This window comes from Amblyomma maculatum, chromosome 3, assembly GCF_055883805.1.
Source record: "Amblyomma maculatum isolate TAMU_Amacu chromosome 3, ASM5588380v1, whole genome shotgun sequence".
NCBI lineage: Eukaryota > Metazoa > Arthropoda > Arachnida > Ixodida > Ixodidae > Amblyomma > Amblyomma maculatum.
The window spans coordinates 136,098,148-136,117,516 of NC_139346.1; the positions used below are offsets into that span (position 1 = coordinate 136,098,148).

At 45.9% G+C, this 19,369-nt stretch overlaps 1 protein-coding gene across 1 annotated transcript in view; it reads left to right on the top strand.

The window, feature by feature from the left end:
* Nucleotides 1–8,516: 8,516 nt before the first annotated feature.
* Nucleotides 8,517–19,369, top strand: part of LOC146196153 (uncharacterized) — a 36,048-nt gene continuing 25,195 nt past the window's right edge. The window contains exon 1 of the mRNA XM_084596333.1: nt 8,517–8,577. Within this exon, the coding sequence (XP_084452459.1) occupies nt 8,541–8,577 (37 nt within the window). The 5' untranslated portion in view covers nt 8,517–8,540. The remainder of the gene's footprint in view (nt 8,578–19,369) is intronic.

Here is a 19,369-nt window from a genome sequence, read left to right on the forward strand (position 1 = left end):
TTTTTTCTGTTGTAGGCAGTTATTGCACCCACCACCGCTTCTGTGGTGGACACGGCTGTTGTTGCGGCGCGTGTCTTTCTCTCCGTCTTCATTTTAACCCGCCGGGGTGGCGCAGTGGTTACGGCGCTCGACTACTGTTCCCAAGGACGTGGGATCGAATCCCGGCCTCGGCGGCCGCTTTTTGATGGAGGCGAAAAGCAAGGCGCCTGTGTGCTGTGCGATGTCAGTGCACGTTAAAGAACCCCAGGTGGTCGAAATTTCCGGAGTCCTCCACTACGGCGTCTCTCATAGCCTGAGTCGCTTTGGGACGTTAAACCCCACAAACCAAACCAAACCGTCTTCCTTTCCTTCTCTATTTTCTCTTCTGTCTGCACAAGGCAGCGGAGGTGGCTCAGCTACAAAGCCAGTTGCAGGCCTGTGCATTTTCTTTTCCTTATTTCTACAGCCACAACAACAACAACAACAACGCTGAGACAGAGACTACTTGAAGCGTCGTAGAGACGACGCCAGACCCCAGCTGTGTGAGCGTGTCAGTTTTCTCTCCGGGCAAGCTTCTCTGGCCGTTCCTACGAGATGTTGAATTAAACGTTTGTTTCGTTAGAAGACGCCTCGTCTTTGCTGGGGCCGTTGATGCTGTGCGCCGAGCCACGGAGCCGCCAGGCCAACGCTACCAATGAGGCCACGACCCGCATGTAACAGTATGCATAAGGCCTCTCGTCTTCGTTCTCGCGCTGTTTTTCATTAATTTCTATTATGCACCAACTAGCTCGCCAACATGCTCTCTTGGATGTAAAACAACGACTTGAAATGGCCGCAACTGATTGAAAGTAAGTAAAAATGTTTGACTTTGCGTGGTAATGACTACAATGACTATGTATGAGTCCTCATGACTACGAAAGTACCAATATGTCAAACGACCACTTGAATAACCGCAACTTACTGGAAACGAGTAATAGTGCTTAGCGATGAGTGATAATGATTTTGATTGCGTCAATAAACATGCTTAACTTGCAAGCACGAGTGAGCTTGTGTCAAAGTGACAGAGAATCCCTCAATGTGATCATTACGGTGGTAATCGAGGAAGGCAAGAAACTGCGAGTGATTACAGTACCTCGAAAATCACAACAGAATTTAATCACAAGGTGTCGGATTAATCGATGGAGTTCTTTGACAGGACTGGAATGATCTGCATGCAGACCGCCACTCAGCCTTCCATAGAAGCTTACCGTTCACAGTTTGCAAATTCTACTGTTTTTAAAGTAGCTGCGGTGCTCTTCAAGACAATGCTGCTTTCAAAATATCCGCTGAGCTTGACCTGAATATAACCGCGCGCCAGCGGCGCGTCTCGAGCAGTTGGAAGCTTCATGGCCGTGCTGGTCATCGTTGCCATCATGCGGTGGGACCATGGTGGGACCTTTACGGTACTCTGAAAATTATCGAGTGACTCCGCGGTAAAGAGTATAATGTGATTCGAAGGCTTACCCTCTTTATACACTTTGCACAGAGTGTGCACGACGTCAGAAATGACGTACCGGAGGATGGGCGAGGGCTGTGCCCGGCACGTTTTTTGTCGAGGGTAAAACACTCTGCTGCTGATGGCGTGGTGCGGAGGATTCGGTCTCATGTGATGACAATTTGCTGTGCTTTTTTTCAATGCCGTCAAGCTCAGAGGTGTGCACTGGCCGAAATTTTGATCCCGAGCCCGGTGCGGGGCTTACACTTCAGACCCTAGCTCGGCTCGGCATGCTGTAATGGATTACTTGCAGAAATATCTAGTCAGTTTCTTTGCAAGGCTTGTTTTCCAAGCAGACAGCTTTTTTTTTTCCAGACCATACTCTCGCAGTCTTTATTGAAACGAAAATGGGCAGACCTGCCTCTTCATGGCGCATTCAATCTGGCCAAGCCTTGGAACAGGAACGACACAACAGCCGAGCAATCGTCGGAACTTCGGTTTATTGCGATCCGGCCGTGCATTTCCCTGGCTAACAAATGCCCGCGCAACATAGATTACAGCGCGCTTATATCAGGATACAAAGAGAGGGAAAAAGGGGCGGCACTCCTACGTCGACACATTGCCATGAGTTAGCTTCTTGCTGATCGAACAAACACTACAATCTGCGGATGCAGCTGCTACTGACTTCTGACGAAATATTTCAATCGAGATGTAGCTTATTCTGCATGTATTCTGAAATTTAGCGATGAATGTCCTTTTTCCTCGTGTGGCAGCCGCACTGCCCTTCCAGACGGTTAGCATTATTCACCAGGGCCAAACGGCTTTACATATGTGCTGCATTGTGACATCATTCTTAGCTCGATGGTGGTGATTCTGCTCAGATGAAATGAATTCAGCTGATACAACTGCTAAAATCAGGACAATAGCCACGTGCGCTCGCCCATACATGCCTATAGTTTGGCCAGCTGAGTGAGAAAAGTAACGGACAGATTGATTCTGAAGAGCCTTGAGTGGCATTTTGAGCGCAACAAAATTTACACCAATATCATGGCGGCCTTCATTGGTCTCACTCCTCGACTGTCAAACCATTTGTCTTGTGACAACGGGTCAGCAATAAAAATGCCTAAAGCGCATGTCCATGTTATCTTTCATGAACGTCAGAAGTACCTACAACAGTATGATCATGATATTATCTTTGATGCATTGGAGTCTATTGGAATTGGTGGTCGTTGCATACATGGCACAATACTATGTGATCTAAATTAAGTTTTCGTTCGATGTGAAGATTGCCGGAAATCTGGGCATTTTACCTATCGAGAGTGCCGCAGCGTGGTGTTATGAGCCTTAACGTTTTTATTTTGGCGCTCATAACACTACCGGAGAATATACCGCATACCGCGTCCATATCTGTATGAATGCCAATGACATCAGTAAAGAGGCCTCCCCTAAGACGCGTTTCCAGCGACGTGTCTATAGCTTCAGGCGGCAGCAGCCATAACTTCTTTCCTGTCTCCGAAAGCAAGACCTCTGAGCTTTCCAGCCATGAAGAGCGCGTTGCGAGATTGACACATAAATGAATGGCACCATATCTGGTATCCATTGACTGTCAAACCATTTGGTTTTGCACATGACATCATTTTACGAGACCGTAATTTATCAGAGAATAAGCTTTGCACAGCTTTCCTGAAAAAATCCGCCCTCTATCGTTCACGTACGGCGTAAGATTATAGGTCTCAACTCTTCAGTTAATGCAATTCCGCAGCCCAGGGCACCTCAGTTTTCACGCACGTGCAAGGTAAACTTGTGTACCCACCAGACCTTACAAGATTAGGCCCTTCGACCATGCCTGAGGCTCCCTTGGAGCGCATCAATAGTTGCGAACGTTGTACATGCCAACGATCAGTCGCCTTCGATGCCATTGACTTTCTGCGAATGCACATATGTCATAAGATTCCTGATCGTCACCTTTGTCCGTGTGGGTACAGAGGCTCGACGCTGCGTTTTTGAAGGTAATGACAGACCATCAGTCTTCCATACCGTTACAGAGCTTTCCTTCGGCAGGACCCTCCTACCCGCTGTAGTGGATGCAGGTCCGATGTGGGCACTGTAGGGTTTCGAATTAACGAATAAACTGGATTTATCAATGCAAGTCGACACTCTCCTTCTGCCACGCAAAATATAGTGATCGCACTCATGTATACGGAAATTACTCGGTCTCTTCTACTGTATAAAGAAAATTATAGGGTCACTGACCAAGTCAAAGTTTAATAAAAACGAAATGACGTTTCGGAAGTCCTACGGCTTCCTTGTTCACAATGGGGAAACCAGACATACAACATGCGTTTATAGCTTCTTTAAAATGCATCGTAATGGTCTAGCATAATCAGATGGTAGACTCCCCTGCGTCTGATTGAGCGTGCCATGAGTGGTCTGAATCATCAAAGAGTCTAGATACAATCGTCTAGCAGCGATCCGTTTTCTGGCAAGCACACGTGCCCCGTCCAAACTGATGGCGTGTCCAGTTTCTTGCACATGTTCGGCTAGAGCGTTAGTAGCACTGTGTCCTTTCGCCACATCATTTTTGTGCTGCTGTATCCGTTTGCACCAGTTTCCTGTTTCTCCGATATAACTGCGGTCGCAATCTGCGCACGGAATCTTGTACACGACCCCAGGATATCTCTTAAGGGGAAGGGGGTCTTTCACATTGACAAGCTCGTGCCTAAATTTGCTCGTTGGAATGTGGGCAACTTGCACGCCGTACTTTCGGAATACCCGACCAAGCGCTTCACTAATCTGTGGGATGTAAGGGATGCTTGCTCGTTTTGGCTTAGAGGCATCGGACACGTCAGAAGGTGGCGGTCGCTGTAGGAGTTTCTTTTTTGTGTTTGCCACAAAGCTTCTTGGATAGCCATTTCTCGTCAAATCCTTTTCGACAGTCTTCAGCTCTTCCTTGAGGGATTGCTCGTTAGAGCACGTGTTTATTGCTCTTTTGATCAAGGAGCCGACAACAGATCGCTTGTGTGCCATCGGGTGGACAGAATAAAAGTCAAGATAACGGCCTGAGTGTGTAGGCTTTCTGTACACGGTGAAATCCAGTCTCGTGGGTTTTCGGATCACACGAGTGTCGAGGAACGATATACAGCCATTCACCTCCTCTTCTACGGTGAAATTGATTGAGGCTTCTATGCCGTTCAGGTGGTCCAAGAAACGCTGGACGTGTTGTCTCTTTAAGATGCAGAAACAATCGTCCACGTACCTGACGAATAATTTAGGCCTTGGCTCGAATGTTTCAAGGGCTTTTGTCTCGATGGCTTTCATTGTCAGATTAGCCGCCGTCACTGAAATTGCTGCACCCATGGCTGTGCCGAAGGTCTGCCGATAATAATTGCCACCGTACGAGAAATAGGTATTTGCAAGGCAAAAAGAAAGAAGTTTACATAGGTCGGGTACCTCGAAAGGTGTGCGCTCTTCAAGAGAGGAGTCCTCGTTCAAACGAAGCTTGCAGGTTTCCACCGCCAGGTTAACCGGAATACTCGTGAAAAGGGAGCAAACGTCGAAGGAAACCAACACTTCATCGCTTTCAAGTGCGACGTTTTTCACTTTGTTAATAAAGTCCAATGTGTTCCGTATATGCGTCTCGGTCTTGCCAACTAAAGGCGATAAAATATTGTGCAAGTAGCGAGACAAACTTTGCAGTGGTGACCTTTTAAAATCCACAATCGGACGCAAAGGAACCCCTTCCTTATGAACGTTCGGCAGCCCGTAGATAGCTGGAGCCGATCCGTTTGTGCAGAGTAGCTTGTAATATAGGCTTCTTTTTGACGGCGGAAGAAATTGAAAAATCGTTGAAAGCATCTTTTGAAGGTCCCTCTGAACTTTAGAAGTGGGGTCTTTGGCTAGGCGGCTATTAAACTTTGACTTGGTCAGTGACCCTATAATTTTCTTTATGCCACCACCTGACCAGACGATGTTTCGTCGAACTCTTGATTACATCTTCTACTGTATAGGTATATGAATTCCTTTCGTCACGAGAGAATACACCCATATATGAAGACTGCGTTGTGATATGGTACCGTGACAAGCTATCATGCAGTGTTCCTGAAAAAAAAAAGCGCGGAAATAAAGCTATAAGGCATACTTTTTTCCACCGATGTCATGTTAAACTGACATACATCAGACAAAAAAAAAAATTAGAGAAATATTGCGACCCTTCCAAATGCGAAATTTGAGCGCAGACGTTTAGGTTAATTGATTTTGCGATATATGGAAACATCATTGTGCGAGACGTGCATGTTGGACGTGCACGTGTACACGTGACTACTTTTCACACGTAGTCGTACTTCGAGTAGCACCCCTTGCGGTGCTCTTGCTTGTCGCATAGGTAGCCTTGTGATCAGACAAAATAATGTAATGAACGTTATAATGAAGATGCTGCGCTCTAAAACTGCGGCGTATGGTGAGATCGGCTGCACCCTCGGTACAAAGGGAACGCTTCGCCCGTTCTCATTAATTAAAACGGTCTCATGTTCAAATTTTAGCTTGCAAGTGCAAGTAGTAAGTGCTCTTGCTACTTACTTGCGCACGAAAGGCAGTTGATGTGAACACAACAGGCCCTGTGCACCGTGCGAGAAACTGACATTTCAGCACGAGGGATGTTAGGCTCCGGCGTTGGCTTAGTGCTCCGACGCTCCAGCCAGTGAAGTGAATCCCGTTCGTGGTGAAAATATTATTATGGCAGCCAGATTTATATGTCTCGTGCAAAGCATGCAGAACATGTCTCCGGAATAGTGCTAGCGAAACTGTTTGTTCGTAAGCAAGGAATCTATCTTTACCGTATACATGCGCGTTGCAAATACACGTTGCCGCAAGCAATGCAGCGCTGAACAATATAACATTAACGGAGATCATTTCGAAGTGGGTCGTAAGCATTGTACCTTACCGCCTTTGTTATGCTACCGCCTACCATGGATGTTGTGTAGACCGGTTGCCTGCTTTCGGTGGCCGCCAGCCCATGCGACCAAGGTGCCAGTTCCTACAGTCGGGAGCGAATATTTCATCAGACAGCCAGCTCTCTGACAGTGCTAAATGATGAGGTCCATTACATATTTCCTTGACAGTGCCATGGCAACGCACCGAAGCTGCGGTGCACTGCCAACTCGTGGGTACCGCCAACGTTATCTTAACACAAGTGAAGGCAAAATGGTTTGTCTTAAGCATTTTTGTTTCATGCTTTATTATGGCTTACCACTCAATGGTCTAAAATTGCTCATCTAATCTCTGAATCCATAATAACCAAGGTCGTCGTCACGGGAGTATGCTGCAGTCATTGCCTTGCAGAAGCGCAGCTTCGTTCATCGTGATAGATGCTGGCGCGCGCCAATCACTGCTAGGTTTGGTCTCACCTGAGTTTCAGTGAAAAGCTTCTAGATCAATAAAGCTGTGAAAGGTTGTTTGTATCTTCGATATAGTCAGTGGGCCCAGAAGAAGAAGCAAAATAGGAGAAGCAATGAAGCAGAAGTGCAGCTCGTTGTGCAGTGTGTCCGCACTTGAAAACGCTCAAGCTAGGTTTTTCTAATGTTTAGCATTTCTGCGGCCAACATTAATACGTTTAGAGAGGATATGTGCAGAATTAACAATAAACGCAAGAAACACTTGAGACAGGGAAATTTATTCTCAATGAGAACCTCACGCGCAGACCCGAAACATTTGAAATTTCAGAAGAGAGCTTTGAAATGCTGGCAATTTTGTGCATAAAGAGAAGAATATTTCAATATGACTTAAAATTAGTGAGAAATCTTTGAGCCGATCATGCAAGCATGATACTGTGGCGGAAATTTGCTGCGATAATACCAAATTTTGTAGCACGTTCCACTTTCCTTTCGCGCATTAATACGTTCTGTACAAGACAATGTGCCAGGGTATAAGGAAGGAGACAATCCCGCTTTTTGGTATGCACATTGCTGCAAAAAAGCTCTCCGGCTTGATTTAACTCGTAAGCAAAAGATGAGCATATACATGTTCGTTTTACCATACGTTCTGGTTAGTTAGAGCTGCACTCACATGGCAGGCAACCTAGTCAAACAAAGTAGTCTTAACAGCTCTGAAATCCCGTGATTTTTAAACGGCACTTCACCACGGAGATAAAAGGGCGTTGAACATCTAGGTAATGTCCTCCATCCCATTTTGCCTCCTTTTGCGCGTAATTAAATTTTTAGTTCGTATTACTACTAGCCGCAATCACGGATTTCGCCGATTTGTGTCCGAAGCCGCTCTTTTTGTTCCTCTATCTCCGTGAACTTGAAGCGCAAGAGAAAGTGCCGACACGTGCGTCACACGACTTAGCCAAAGAGGACGTCTGGAGTGGCCGCAGAATTGCAGTCAATAAGAGAGTATCGCGTATCGTATAGTTGCGGCAGCTGTAGCCATCACCCGGTTGTGTTGTACAATCACCAGCTACTCCAGGCTGTGCAGACGAATGCCGCTCGCGCGCCCTCAGCTTGGGCATTTCTCCCCTCACGTCAGTCACCTCTAAGCCTTTACGGACAACAAACCTAAACTCTCCGTCATTAGCCGCATCGTGATCACCTCCGCGCTTTAAGGGGGTTCCCCTTCATGAGCTTGACTGTGTTCTTCGGCAAAGTGTAAAAACGCATAGATAAGCGTAGTAGGGCTATAAAGTGCTAGCTCATGCACTTCGCATTTGATTAACTATGCGGATCTGATGCAGTGATTTTCACATCGTCCCTCAGGTAACCACAAACCGCTTTGTCCTATGCTGGAGCAACAAGAACGCGACGTAAAAGTAAAAAAAAAAAAAAAGCCAGCACATGGTTACAATTCCCCCAAATACAGGTTTTTCATTGCTGAAGTTCGCAGACTCGTCGACGATTGGCACTTTGCGCAACCTCCGTGATTGGCCCCCTCTCCCGTTCCCCATCTTTATGGAGTAATCCTTGTAACACCGCCGGCTTCCGGAAGGGGCAGAGCTCCGCGAAGCGTTTACTTCGAGCCGGCAAGGTCGCGCCATGTTTGACTCTTCCTTGTTGCTTGCAAAGCGGGCCGAGGAGTTGCCTCGACTGGATGCACAATGCCGGACCTGAAAGGAAAAGTGGCACTCATAACCGGTGGGTTTCTGTGGAGCTTTTAGGCTCCTATGTGCGTTTGGCGGTCACATTCGCTCGATTTTCGGATTGAGCATACAGGGCAGTATACTCGCCATGTGTAACTGATGAAGTCAGTTTCAAGGAACGACCACTGCGCACAGAAAAGTAGGCCATTGCTGATACATTGAAGTTCAGTTTTCTCGAATATTATGAGAAGCAACTAGAAATTGTAAAAATCTTTAAAAACGAATTGATGGGAATGACCTAACCTTGGATTGCTTAGGAAAACCTTGGCTTTAAGTTCTGCGCTAAACTGAATATTCAATGAGCAATGTTGACACGAGGCTATCACTTTGCAGAATGGTACAGCAGTCCCTAGTGAGGGTGTGCGGATTGATAGTTGCTGTCCAAAACGCTAAGAAATGTGCGGCAAAAGGCGTTAATAAGTATCTTTTTGTTAAAAAGTAACTTGCTTGGTATGCATTTGCTTACCTCATTGTATAGTCCGTTGAGGCACGCGTGTAAACATTTTTTTGACAGTAGAGATTTTGAAAGCTGTGCAGCCAGGTCGATGTTTCGTTTTGAGAATTTTGTGTGCTTTTGACATAACAAGGAGGAAATTAGCGGCAAAAATAAGACGAAAGAGAACAGAAGAAAAATAATAGAGAGAAGATGTGGTAGTATCTCCCCTGCCTTGTTTTGCCTCTGCGGTGGTCTTACTTGCGCTGCAAATTTTCACACCACTGTTCAGGACCAGCTGGATGAAACCATTGTACTCCACAGAGTAAAAGAGCTGGCATGGGCAGAGGTACATTATTTTAAGTTTTTTTTTTTTGGGTAGCCTCACCATAATATATGTTTTGTCTGGCAATGCAAGTGAATAGCTGCTGTCTCTTGAAAATAGTTATATCTGCATGTAATTCGATGTGCACGCTGGCGGAAATAATATTAATATATGTAGTAATAATTGGCTCACAGGAAAAGAAAGGCGCAGTATCTGTCACACTTGTTCTGTGGACACCTGAACCGCACTGTAAGGGAAGGGAGGAAGGGGGGAGTGAAAGCAGAAAGTGAGAAAGGGGTGCCGTAGTGAAGGGTCCCGGTGTAATTTCGACCACCTAAGGATCTTAAACGCGCACTAACATCGCACAGCACACGGGCGTCAATTAAACGAAGTGCGTTCGTGTGCTGTGCGATGTAAGGTTATACCTCGATGTCGAATTAGTTGACCGCAGGTTTTCGGCGAGGCCTTCTTTTCAAAAGAGAAGGTGGAAAGAAGTGCAGCTTTATAGCCTATTTGCAGCGAAAGTGACCCACTTGTCATATCGTTTTATACTGTAGAGTAAAGCTTCGGCAGGGGGTGGGTGATAAAGTACACAACCACCATACAGGAAACATGCGCGGTGGTGTTTGGAGTAGAACTGTCAGATGAGTAATAAATGGCCCATGCTGCCGCGACCATGCTGAGGGCCTATCGGTTAGGAGCTCAGTGCTATGAGTACAGCCTTTTTTGTTGTCGGTGCTGACTGTCACTTTTATTTTCAAGGCGAAAGCAAATTCTACAAAATACAGCTTTACTGCGCGAAGAAAAGGTTAAAACAGCGTTCATAATGCTTTGGGAGATGTAGGATGCTGTCGCTGGTGCGTACTCGTGCCCACCTATTTTTTTTTTCTTTGGTGGGGGGAGGGGGGAAAGGCGCTTAAAAAAATTTTCGTCACATATTGTATAACCTCACGATAGCAATCAATATATTCACATGATTTTCCCGCAGCGTGCTTCTTTTTTCATTACCAAAACGTGTCAAATTGATTTCCAGCAGCGGTAGCCTTATTTGCTCGTTGCGAACGGAGGAAGAACTTCTGAACAAGCATTTGGCAGCGCGAAGGTAGCTGACCATTCTCAGCAATATGACCACAACTGTATCTCACCATATCCCACCGTTCCCTCACAACTAAATGGCGTCCTAAAATCCTGAACTTGATAAATGAAAAGCGGCTTGGCGCATGGTACAAAGATTCCTATTTTTCTAAGAAAGCAAAAATGCGGCGGGTGTCTTTTTCTTCCTCCGATTGTGCCTGCTGCAGAATTCACCTAATGCACATGGTGTGAAAGACACGACACGAAAAGTGCGTTATTCTTTAGGCCCACTGTGGCAGATCACGACGTAAAGCTGCCTAACTGTCGAGCTACTGCATCTAAATGTTCGGCACTTTTTGTACTGCGCGCAAAGAAAGGCTGCACCGCAACTGCTCTGCTCATTTACGCCGAAAGCATTTGTTAGATGCTTTGCTTCAGTTAAGCTCATCTGTTCGCAGCAAAATTTTATAAATCATACAGAATATTTTTGAACGTTTCTACAGGCCAAGATCGGGGACTCACTGAAGTCTGCCATTCACAAGCCAGTTGAGTTGAGTTGAGATACTGTTAGCTACTGGTCGGAATAGCCTTGCGATGATTCGGCCAGCAATTCTTTTTTCCTGGATAGCGACTCTCAAAAATTGCCCTTAATACTAAACTTCGAGACGGTGACCAAATGATGTAACACGAGTGGGCGCTCAGAAAACCGCTTCATAACTTTCAAGCAACGGCGACTGTATGAGCTCCAGAGGGGGCGCGTTGCCAGGGTACCGCAGCCGCACTCATTGCACGCACACATCATGCTGGACGCAAGCGCAAACTGTTCGTAATTTTTCTCGGGAACAATTCGCAGCCGGGCTTTTCTTTTATTGCTAACCACTCGTCGCGTGGTCAGTAGACCCCCCTGCAAGAAGAAGAACTCCACTGTGGTACGTGCCATTATAACGAAGGAGGAGAAGATCTACGGCAGCTAATGCTTTCGCTCCATATTCGGTTTAGCAGCGTTGAACCCTTCTCATTTTAATTTTTTTTTTGTTTTGCAAAGATATGTGTAGCAACGGCTCAGAAAGGCCAGAGGCCCTTAGGAGTGCATTTTCTGGCTCTTGATAGCTTTCGCACATAAACAATGTTTAGGCGCTTCAGGCGACTCGGAATGACGCCTGCTCCTGCCAGAAAGTATCGCCTGTCCTAATCGTTATCGTTTTCTCAAAATTTCACACATAAACAGACCATTCGGCCTCCCTCGCTCTGAGGCTGCAATGTTGTGTCGCCTGTGGCTAGGAGTGGCGTTTACAAACGCCTATTTCCATCTCATCGCAACGGCAGACTCCAATGTGTGAGCAGTGCGGGCATTATGAAACGACTGGGCACATACTTTGTGGCTGCCCTCGGTTTGAGCGAGAGCGCGCCTTCCTGGCTGCTACACTGCGCCACTTTGACTCTCGTTATTTAACAGAAGCACTGATTCTGCGTCTTGGACAAAACCTTCTTCACAAAGGAAAAATGCGAAGGGGCTCCTGAAGCTTTTAAAGGATTCGGGGTCAAGTTCCTCACTATAAAGTTTAGGTGTGCGCAATTAGTCCTTTTATCATAGCGGGCTAAGGACATGTGAGAAACTGATTTTGTTGCTGCTGTTCCGTTCCTTTGTTTCATTGTGTTTTCCTCCCCGCTTGTAGGATAGCCCATTGAGCATCGCCTAGTTAACCTCTCTGCCTTTCTGTTCTTCTATTTTCTCGTTCTCTTCACACAGGCGACGCACCGGGATACATTTGCCGAGACCTTGCTAGCAGTCGGCGTTATTTTGTTAATTGCACAGATTTGGTGCACAGAGTTGAAGTTGAAAGTTTATTTTCCAATCAAAAAACAACATACAAGAATATACAGCGAGAGATCCCATGGTACAAGACCGCAGGTGGGACCTCCCACGGTAATAGATTTCGATAGGCAACATAAAGAATAATATTATTGTAAGAAAATTTATGAAGCAACACTGAAAATAAATAACGAAATACATAGTGAAGAGTGCATTGACCACAAATTTAGATACAAAAATAGAACACAGAAAAAAGTAAAAAAAACACTTACGAATTGCGTTAGATAAAAGATAAATAAAGAAATAACAAATTAAGAAAATTTTTTAATTTCATCTTGAACAAAGAAAGTGTATTAGTTTGCTTAATGTCGAAATTCAAAGAATTCCAAAAGGATATGGACGAAAATTGAAGTACTGACCTAATGTAGTAGAAAATTATTACGTAGAGCGAACCGTGTAATGCTGTTATTTTGATCGTGCCGGGAGGAAAAATGCTAAATGGGAGCTGATGGTGAAGAATCTTAAAGAATCTTAAAGGCGTTTTGGCTGACGCCTGTGCTTTCATAAATGTTCTTACAGCTCTTCCTAAGGCACACCTGCTCTAATGTACGAACAAACTCTTTTCGCCGCAGTAGGAGTAAATACTTGTACTTCGCTTCTAATCTACTGTAATAATGAAATCTAAACTATAGTTCTGAACTTCTGGTCCCTCATTGGGCAGCGAAGGACGGAGCTTTTTCATCGAAATCCTTAATTATTTTCTCGTTGATAGATTAACGCGACAATCAGTGAGCAGCGGGAATAAGGATCCATTCACCATAATCTTACAACATCATTGTGTCAGCGCTGAAAGCTGAATCAGAATTTTTCCCTTGTCTCTTGGTCGCTGCATTGTAGCCTTTGCTTATTTCATAAATTTTTCCATAGTTCTCTGGGCCGCGCCGTATATCGTCCCTCCAGGGGGGGGGGGGGGGGGGGCGCAGCGGGTTTTACGGAGCTTCTCCCAAGCCCACACCCATTGAAAAGCCGAGCGCCAGGCCGGGGGATGCTCGTACGCATTTTTACCGGCCATCCTCACCTCGTCATTCTTTTCAAGTTCCCCGACCTCGTGGCCGTACTACCATTTTTGACGCATTATTTTTTCCCGTACTGCAGCAGACTGGAACGACCTATCTAACGACATCGCAGACATTACTTGCTCATCCAACTTTGCCAATAATGTTACCAATCATGTTTCGTTGTGTTAACACTTGCTCACCAAAATATATGTATCAACCCCTTATGTAATACTCCTCGTGGGTTTTAAAAGGCAAAAAAAAAAAAAAAATGAAATGAAAGGAGGGGGGACGGGGGAGGAGGAGGACAAGGTGGCAAGGCTGGTTCTGGCCGCTTCAAGGATTCCAACGGCGAAATGTTCTTTGTCTCCGCATTACGCGACGCGGGAACTTGATTGCGTGCTTCCCGTCACTAACGATTGCGAGAAGCACGTGAGGTATCCCAAGGCCGCGCTTTAGCAGTCAGGCGACCAGGAAATGCTTCTCCTTCGTTCCGCGACGTTGCTACATGAGCAATTGTTTGCAGTCACGTAATGATAGATGCGCGAGCGTGTGCGGCGCACCTGCTGACCGACGAAGTATGGAGTAATGATTCATCGGAGCGTGCCAATCGTTGAGGGGATCTTTCATGCAGTTATACCGTAAGGATTAGCACGAGCAAAGAAAAAGTTCCCTTCTGAAAGATAATAAGAGATGTTTCTTGTGGACATCGAGTGTTGCGCTAGCTTCCACCAAGAAGAGCGCCTGCACAAAATGCCAGAACCTACATTTCACTTCGATGGTATATTGGTCCTAACTGAGTCTTTTCCTTCTTCCAGGATATTTTTTCGATCTGTGCTCAGGCATGCACACCCACAACAAAATAATAAGCGAAAATGCGCTTCCACCAATACAAAAATTGAATTTCAGTTCTGACGTCCTTTTCAGAATGTTGCATGAGCTCTTAGCATACACAGAATCAAATGGTATTCGTTCACAACTGGCAATTAATTATAATCGAATTTTTTTCAATGCAACTCTCCAACAGTGACTATGACGCCAGGGTGCAGTACAAAAATCAAGTGGAGCGCGAAAATCGGTGGGGCATAGTGTGATTTTTCATTATCTGCCATTTCAGTCCTTGAGTCATATCGTAAGCTCTGGTGTCTATTGCAACTACTAATTATTGCTTGCAATACAATCTTAATGTCGTTCACCACTTCGTCACTTTTTTTCGTCTTTATGAGTGAAAACCCACGAACGCGGTCATGCCAGATGGCAGTTGGCCGTCACATGTCCGGGCACTAATTCATCGTCAGGTACTGTGACGTCCCGATATTACATAACATGTAAGATCTGCCAAATGGAGTAGTTCTATTGACATGGCAACCGAACCCGCCAGGGCTCTTGGATTCTGAGTCAGACGTATACGCTACTGGGAGGTCCTGCATACCCTTCGGCATGGTTTGCTTAAAACACGTCCCTATATCAATGCGTGGTGGCGTTTGACATAATATGGAAGCTTATAACTGCATGGTAATGAGATGTATGAGATAATAAATGCGCAAATTAAGGGATAAGTAATTGAGCAAGTACTCAGCGCACGAAGGAGGATTCTTTTCTTTATTTTTCCAGAACCAAAAGTTACACCTCGGAGAGGTAATTCAAGGGCTAAAAGTTGCTGCGAACAGCTTGAGAGGGGCCCAAGAATTTCTGAAACTGGCAGTCAGGGACAAAATGCACATGAACTTGCTAAACGAAAAGTACAAAAACAGGATAATATTGGTGTTTTCCAAACCGCATCCGAACTTTTCAACCAAACTAGCCAACGAACGCAATTCGCATTTTCTGCGTTCGGGAGTGCAGTGTAGCCCTTTCCTACTCGTTAAATGTGAGGCCTATATATAATACACGTTCTAACATTCACACCAGAGTACAGGCTGGGGGAACAAGTGTGAGTGTGGATGCCGATACGCCGCCACGGACTGAGTGAAAAGCTCTTGCGGCGGTACTTCGGGCCATACAGAGTCTTTCGACGCTTCGGACAGCTCGACTACGAGGTCATCTCCGACGGCCCGACCACATTCCAAAGGCGCCGGGTGCGCCCAGAAGTCGTCCATGTTGTGCGGCTCAATCTTTATTACGCGCGGTAAAGTTATTTTAATATCTATTGTTTTGTTTACATTTCTGTGTTTATTTTGTAAGCATCGAGTCGATGCATTTTTAAGGGGAGAGTAATGTCAAAAATCAGTCAAATCTTTTTTTTTTTTTTTTTTTTTTTTTTTTTTTTTTTTTTTTTTTTCAAGAGCCGCCGGCATGCCTCCGGATCACTGTGATTCTGGCACGCGTATCAATTCTGTGTTCTTTGTTTGATCATCCTCGTTGTCTTAAGACGCAGTTTTATCAGTTTCCTTGCCGCGCAAGATGCGCTGAGATGTGTCTTGAAGATTCCGGCCACTCGCGTATGTTTCTGCAATGTTCTAGGTTGTGCTTGTCACCGTTCGCGGCCTAATCTAGATGTTTCCTCGCCGCCTATAAATTGAGCGTTTGTCGGTATGACGGAGTCAGTAGATCGACCACCGCTGAGCACGATTGTTGCTATCGCCGCTGAGTTGCTCAGTTCTTTTGCGGGTGCAAGTCAGCCGAATAGAGAGTTGATTCCTGTGAAGATCAAGTCTCCTCATTTGTTGTCGACGGTCTTGTCAGCACTACGTGACAATATTTCTTTCCCCAGTATGGCCAAACGAAAAAGCCGATATTATATCTTCACTAAAGAACAAGTGGGTGTACGGAGCATATGATATCAGCACAAGGCTGATAAAAAGTGCGGCCCAAGTTAAATATCATCCCCTCTCCCATTTCTGCAACATTATTTTACACCCACTGGCAAATTTTCGGCTTATGAAAACCGCGAAACTTGTAGCAGTCCATAAGGGTGGCTCAGTTAACAACCTCCATAAATGCAGGCCTATTTCAGTCCTTCCTATAAATTCCTGAATGTGCGCTAAATAACAGATTAGTTGGATGCCTTGAAAGCGAAAATCTACACAGCAGGCACATTTGCATGCGAAACAGCAAACTCAGAATTTCGAGAAAACATATTTTCGCAGTTGGTGTTTTTTTTTCTCAATTTTTTTAAAGCTGTCAGTACGATTAATCGCGATGTCATGCTCTAAAGGTAACCTTGGTATGATATTAGAGGTGTTGCTTATGCGTCAAGTAAGAAGTAGCTAAGCACCCAAACGCAGTTTGTTTCCTCACATGAATCTCGCTTTATACTGTGTGGTTACCCATAAGTCAAACCTGCTCCAACATTGTTTCTTCTTCACATCAGTGACATAGTGATTATCCCAAGCACATCATACATAGCGTTATCTGCGGACGACTTGAGCGTTTTCTTCTCTTGGCAAAACTTGAAAGATGTATTTACCGTAGCTAACAGCTGGATGGAACACTGCAAAAGCTGGTTAAACGCAAACAGATTCCGATTTAACTGTGAAAAAACAAAGGGTTTCATGTGTGGCATATATAGATTGTTTACTATCCCTGTGCCATCCGCACTGCTGCGAGTTGCTGGCGTGGAGATTTACGGCAGTCTTCTCGCTGAGTACCTCAGCAAGCCGGAGATCTCCAAGGGGCGCACTACTGTGGGTGTAACCTCGCCGAATATTCGCAGAATGGTCCGTAAAGGGACCATGGACACCGCAAAGCCCCAATGCGCAATTTGTTAGTATTTTCGAGCTCTTCCTTTTTCGATCTCACTGGCAGCGCTCCAGTTAGCCGCTTGCGCAGTCTGTCTTTTGAAACCTGTAATTTACTTCACAAAGTTTTGCACACTTCGATCGCGGTTCTTTTGACAAGTAGCTTTTTCACATATTTATTTCACATATCACGTTTCTGCAACCTTCCTAGTTACAACCTACTAGTCATGCAGTCATTTCTTGCACTCCCAAATAGGTTCCATGGACAACATGATTTGTCTGTGTCTTCTGATTGATATTTTTTTTTTTTTATCGGGAGGTTTAGGTTTCTGATGCTCCCTTTTTTTTGTTCATGGTCTACTAAAGCGTTGATGATGCACCATAAGGTCTTTAATTTGACCTGAAAGGAGCAGCGCATGAACTTTTGGCTACCGACATAAACGTTTGCCTGCTAAATATAACTGCAGTGCTACATTATTGTTGCGCGGCGGCAAGCCGGAGAACCGACAGAAAATGACCGATGACGATGAGACGACTTCAAGGAATGCCGGTACATGGCGAAAGTGAAGTGGTGGCGAAGCTGGGCCCAAAAGCGGTTTAGCCCGATTGCAGCTTAGCCACAGGTCGGGAGGCCAAATACTCACATAAAGGAATGATAAAACTAGAAATTAAAAGTTACGCACCAACGCGAGAATAATAAATATGCTTACCTTATTTTCTAAAAGAAGTAAGCTATTTTAATAAAACACATCTGTACTGTGCGACACCACGGACCCCAGCACCCACGCTTAGCCGTGCGTGGCATCGCCGTGTCTGGGGAAAAGGGGATCCTGGTGGTTGAGCCGATGCCGAGTGTTTGGACCTTTAAGGCCCCTCGGCAGAGGCAACACACCACTTTGGCCCACGCTTCCCACAGACGGCACCTCCGGGCTGACCCACCTGGGGGAAATCGGCAGTCGCCTTTTCCTGTTCTCCCCTCCATCTTTCACTTTCCTATCCCCTCTCTTACAACTGTCCTGTCTTCTCTTACCTTCTTCATTTCTTCCTACTTCCAGGCGGCGAGGGTTAACCTTGTGTGGCTAGCTACCCTGAGTTACGCCATATTGGGTTATAGTTACGGTGTACAGCTGGCGTGGGCAGGAATTGACAATTTCTGTCCCGTCCCCTCGTTGGGCTCCATGGTGGGTGGCTGGCACTGCAGCCGAACAGTATACTTTTTTATGGCATCTAAACTCCTTAACCCCGATCGTCCTCCTTCTAAAATGGGGCGCACCGAGACCACCATGTTCTTCTCAAAGAACATAAACAACTTTCCTCGTTTCCACGTGGTCCACAGTGACCACGAGGAAATCACTGCACGACTTGTGTCCCCATTTGTTGTTTCTCGAACGTTGACTGAGGCCATTGGCCAGGGCTATAAGATAAAGAAACTTGGAAACGGTGACCTGCTACTAGAATTAATATACAATCATCAGTATCAGAAGCTAAGTTCAGTCGAATCATTTGGAGAAATACCGGTACAGATTAGCCCGCACCGATCACTAAACACAGCCCGAGGAGTCATCTCTGATGATGACCTTAGGTACGTGAGTGAACAAGAACTTCTTGAAGGCCTGAAGGAACAAAATGTCACAGATGTTTACCGGATAAAGATCAGACGAGATAACAAAGAGATAGAAACAAAGCACATTGTACTCACCTTTGCTGCAAGCACTCTCCCAGAATCTGTCGAAGTAGGCTACACAAAGATAAAACTGAGGCCCTACATCCCTAACCCACGCCGTTGCTTCAAATGTCAGAAATATGGGCATGGCTCTCAGAGTTGCCGTGGCCAACTCACATGTGCAAAGTGTGCCTCGCACGAACACTCTACAGACAACTGCGAAGAACAGCCGCTTCTCTGCTCAAAGTGTGAAGGTAACCACCCAGCTTATTCACGCTCATGCCCGTACTGGAAAAAAGAAAAAGAAATAATTACACTGAAAGGCACCGAAAACATATCTTATGGAGAGGCACGAAAGCGGCTTTCTCTTCCTCAAAAGCCGCACTACTCCGTTGTGACGCAGCAGGGCGCGGCATCACAGCGGTCGTCGGCACCTGCCCAGGAAGCACACAGTTCTTCCAGGGCAGCGTCACCTGCGCCCTCGGTGGAGTCAGCTAGCGCTACTCCACCACCACCCGCAAAGCTGGCTGCGCGGACCCCCAGGTCAGCCGGCCCAAAGGCCTCGACCCATGAGTCGAGGCCTAAAACTGACAATCCTGTGCTTTCTGCACAGGATTGTCTGCACAGTCGTCCACCGCATCTGAAGATGCGATGGACACAACTTCTTCACCCCAGCTGCCTAGGCGGCAAAGCTCACTGGAGCGAAAAAGAAGGGGAAAAGTTCCAATAACAGGTCCCAAGGAC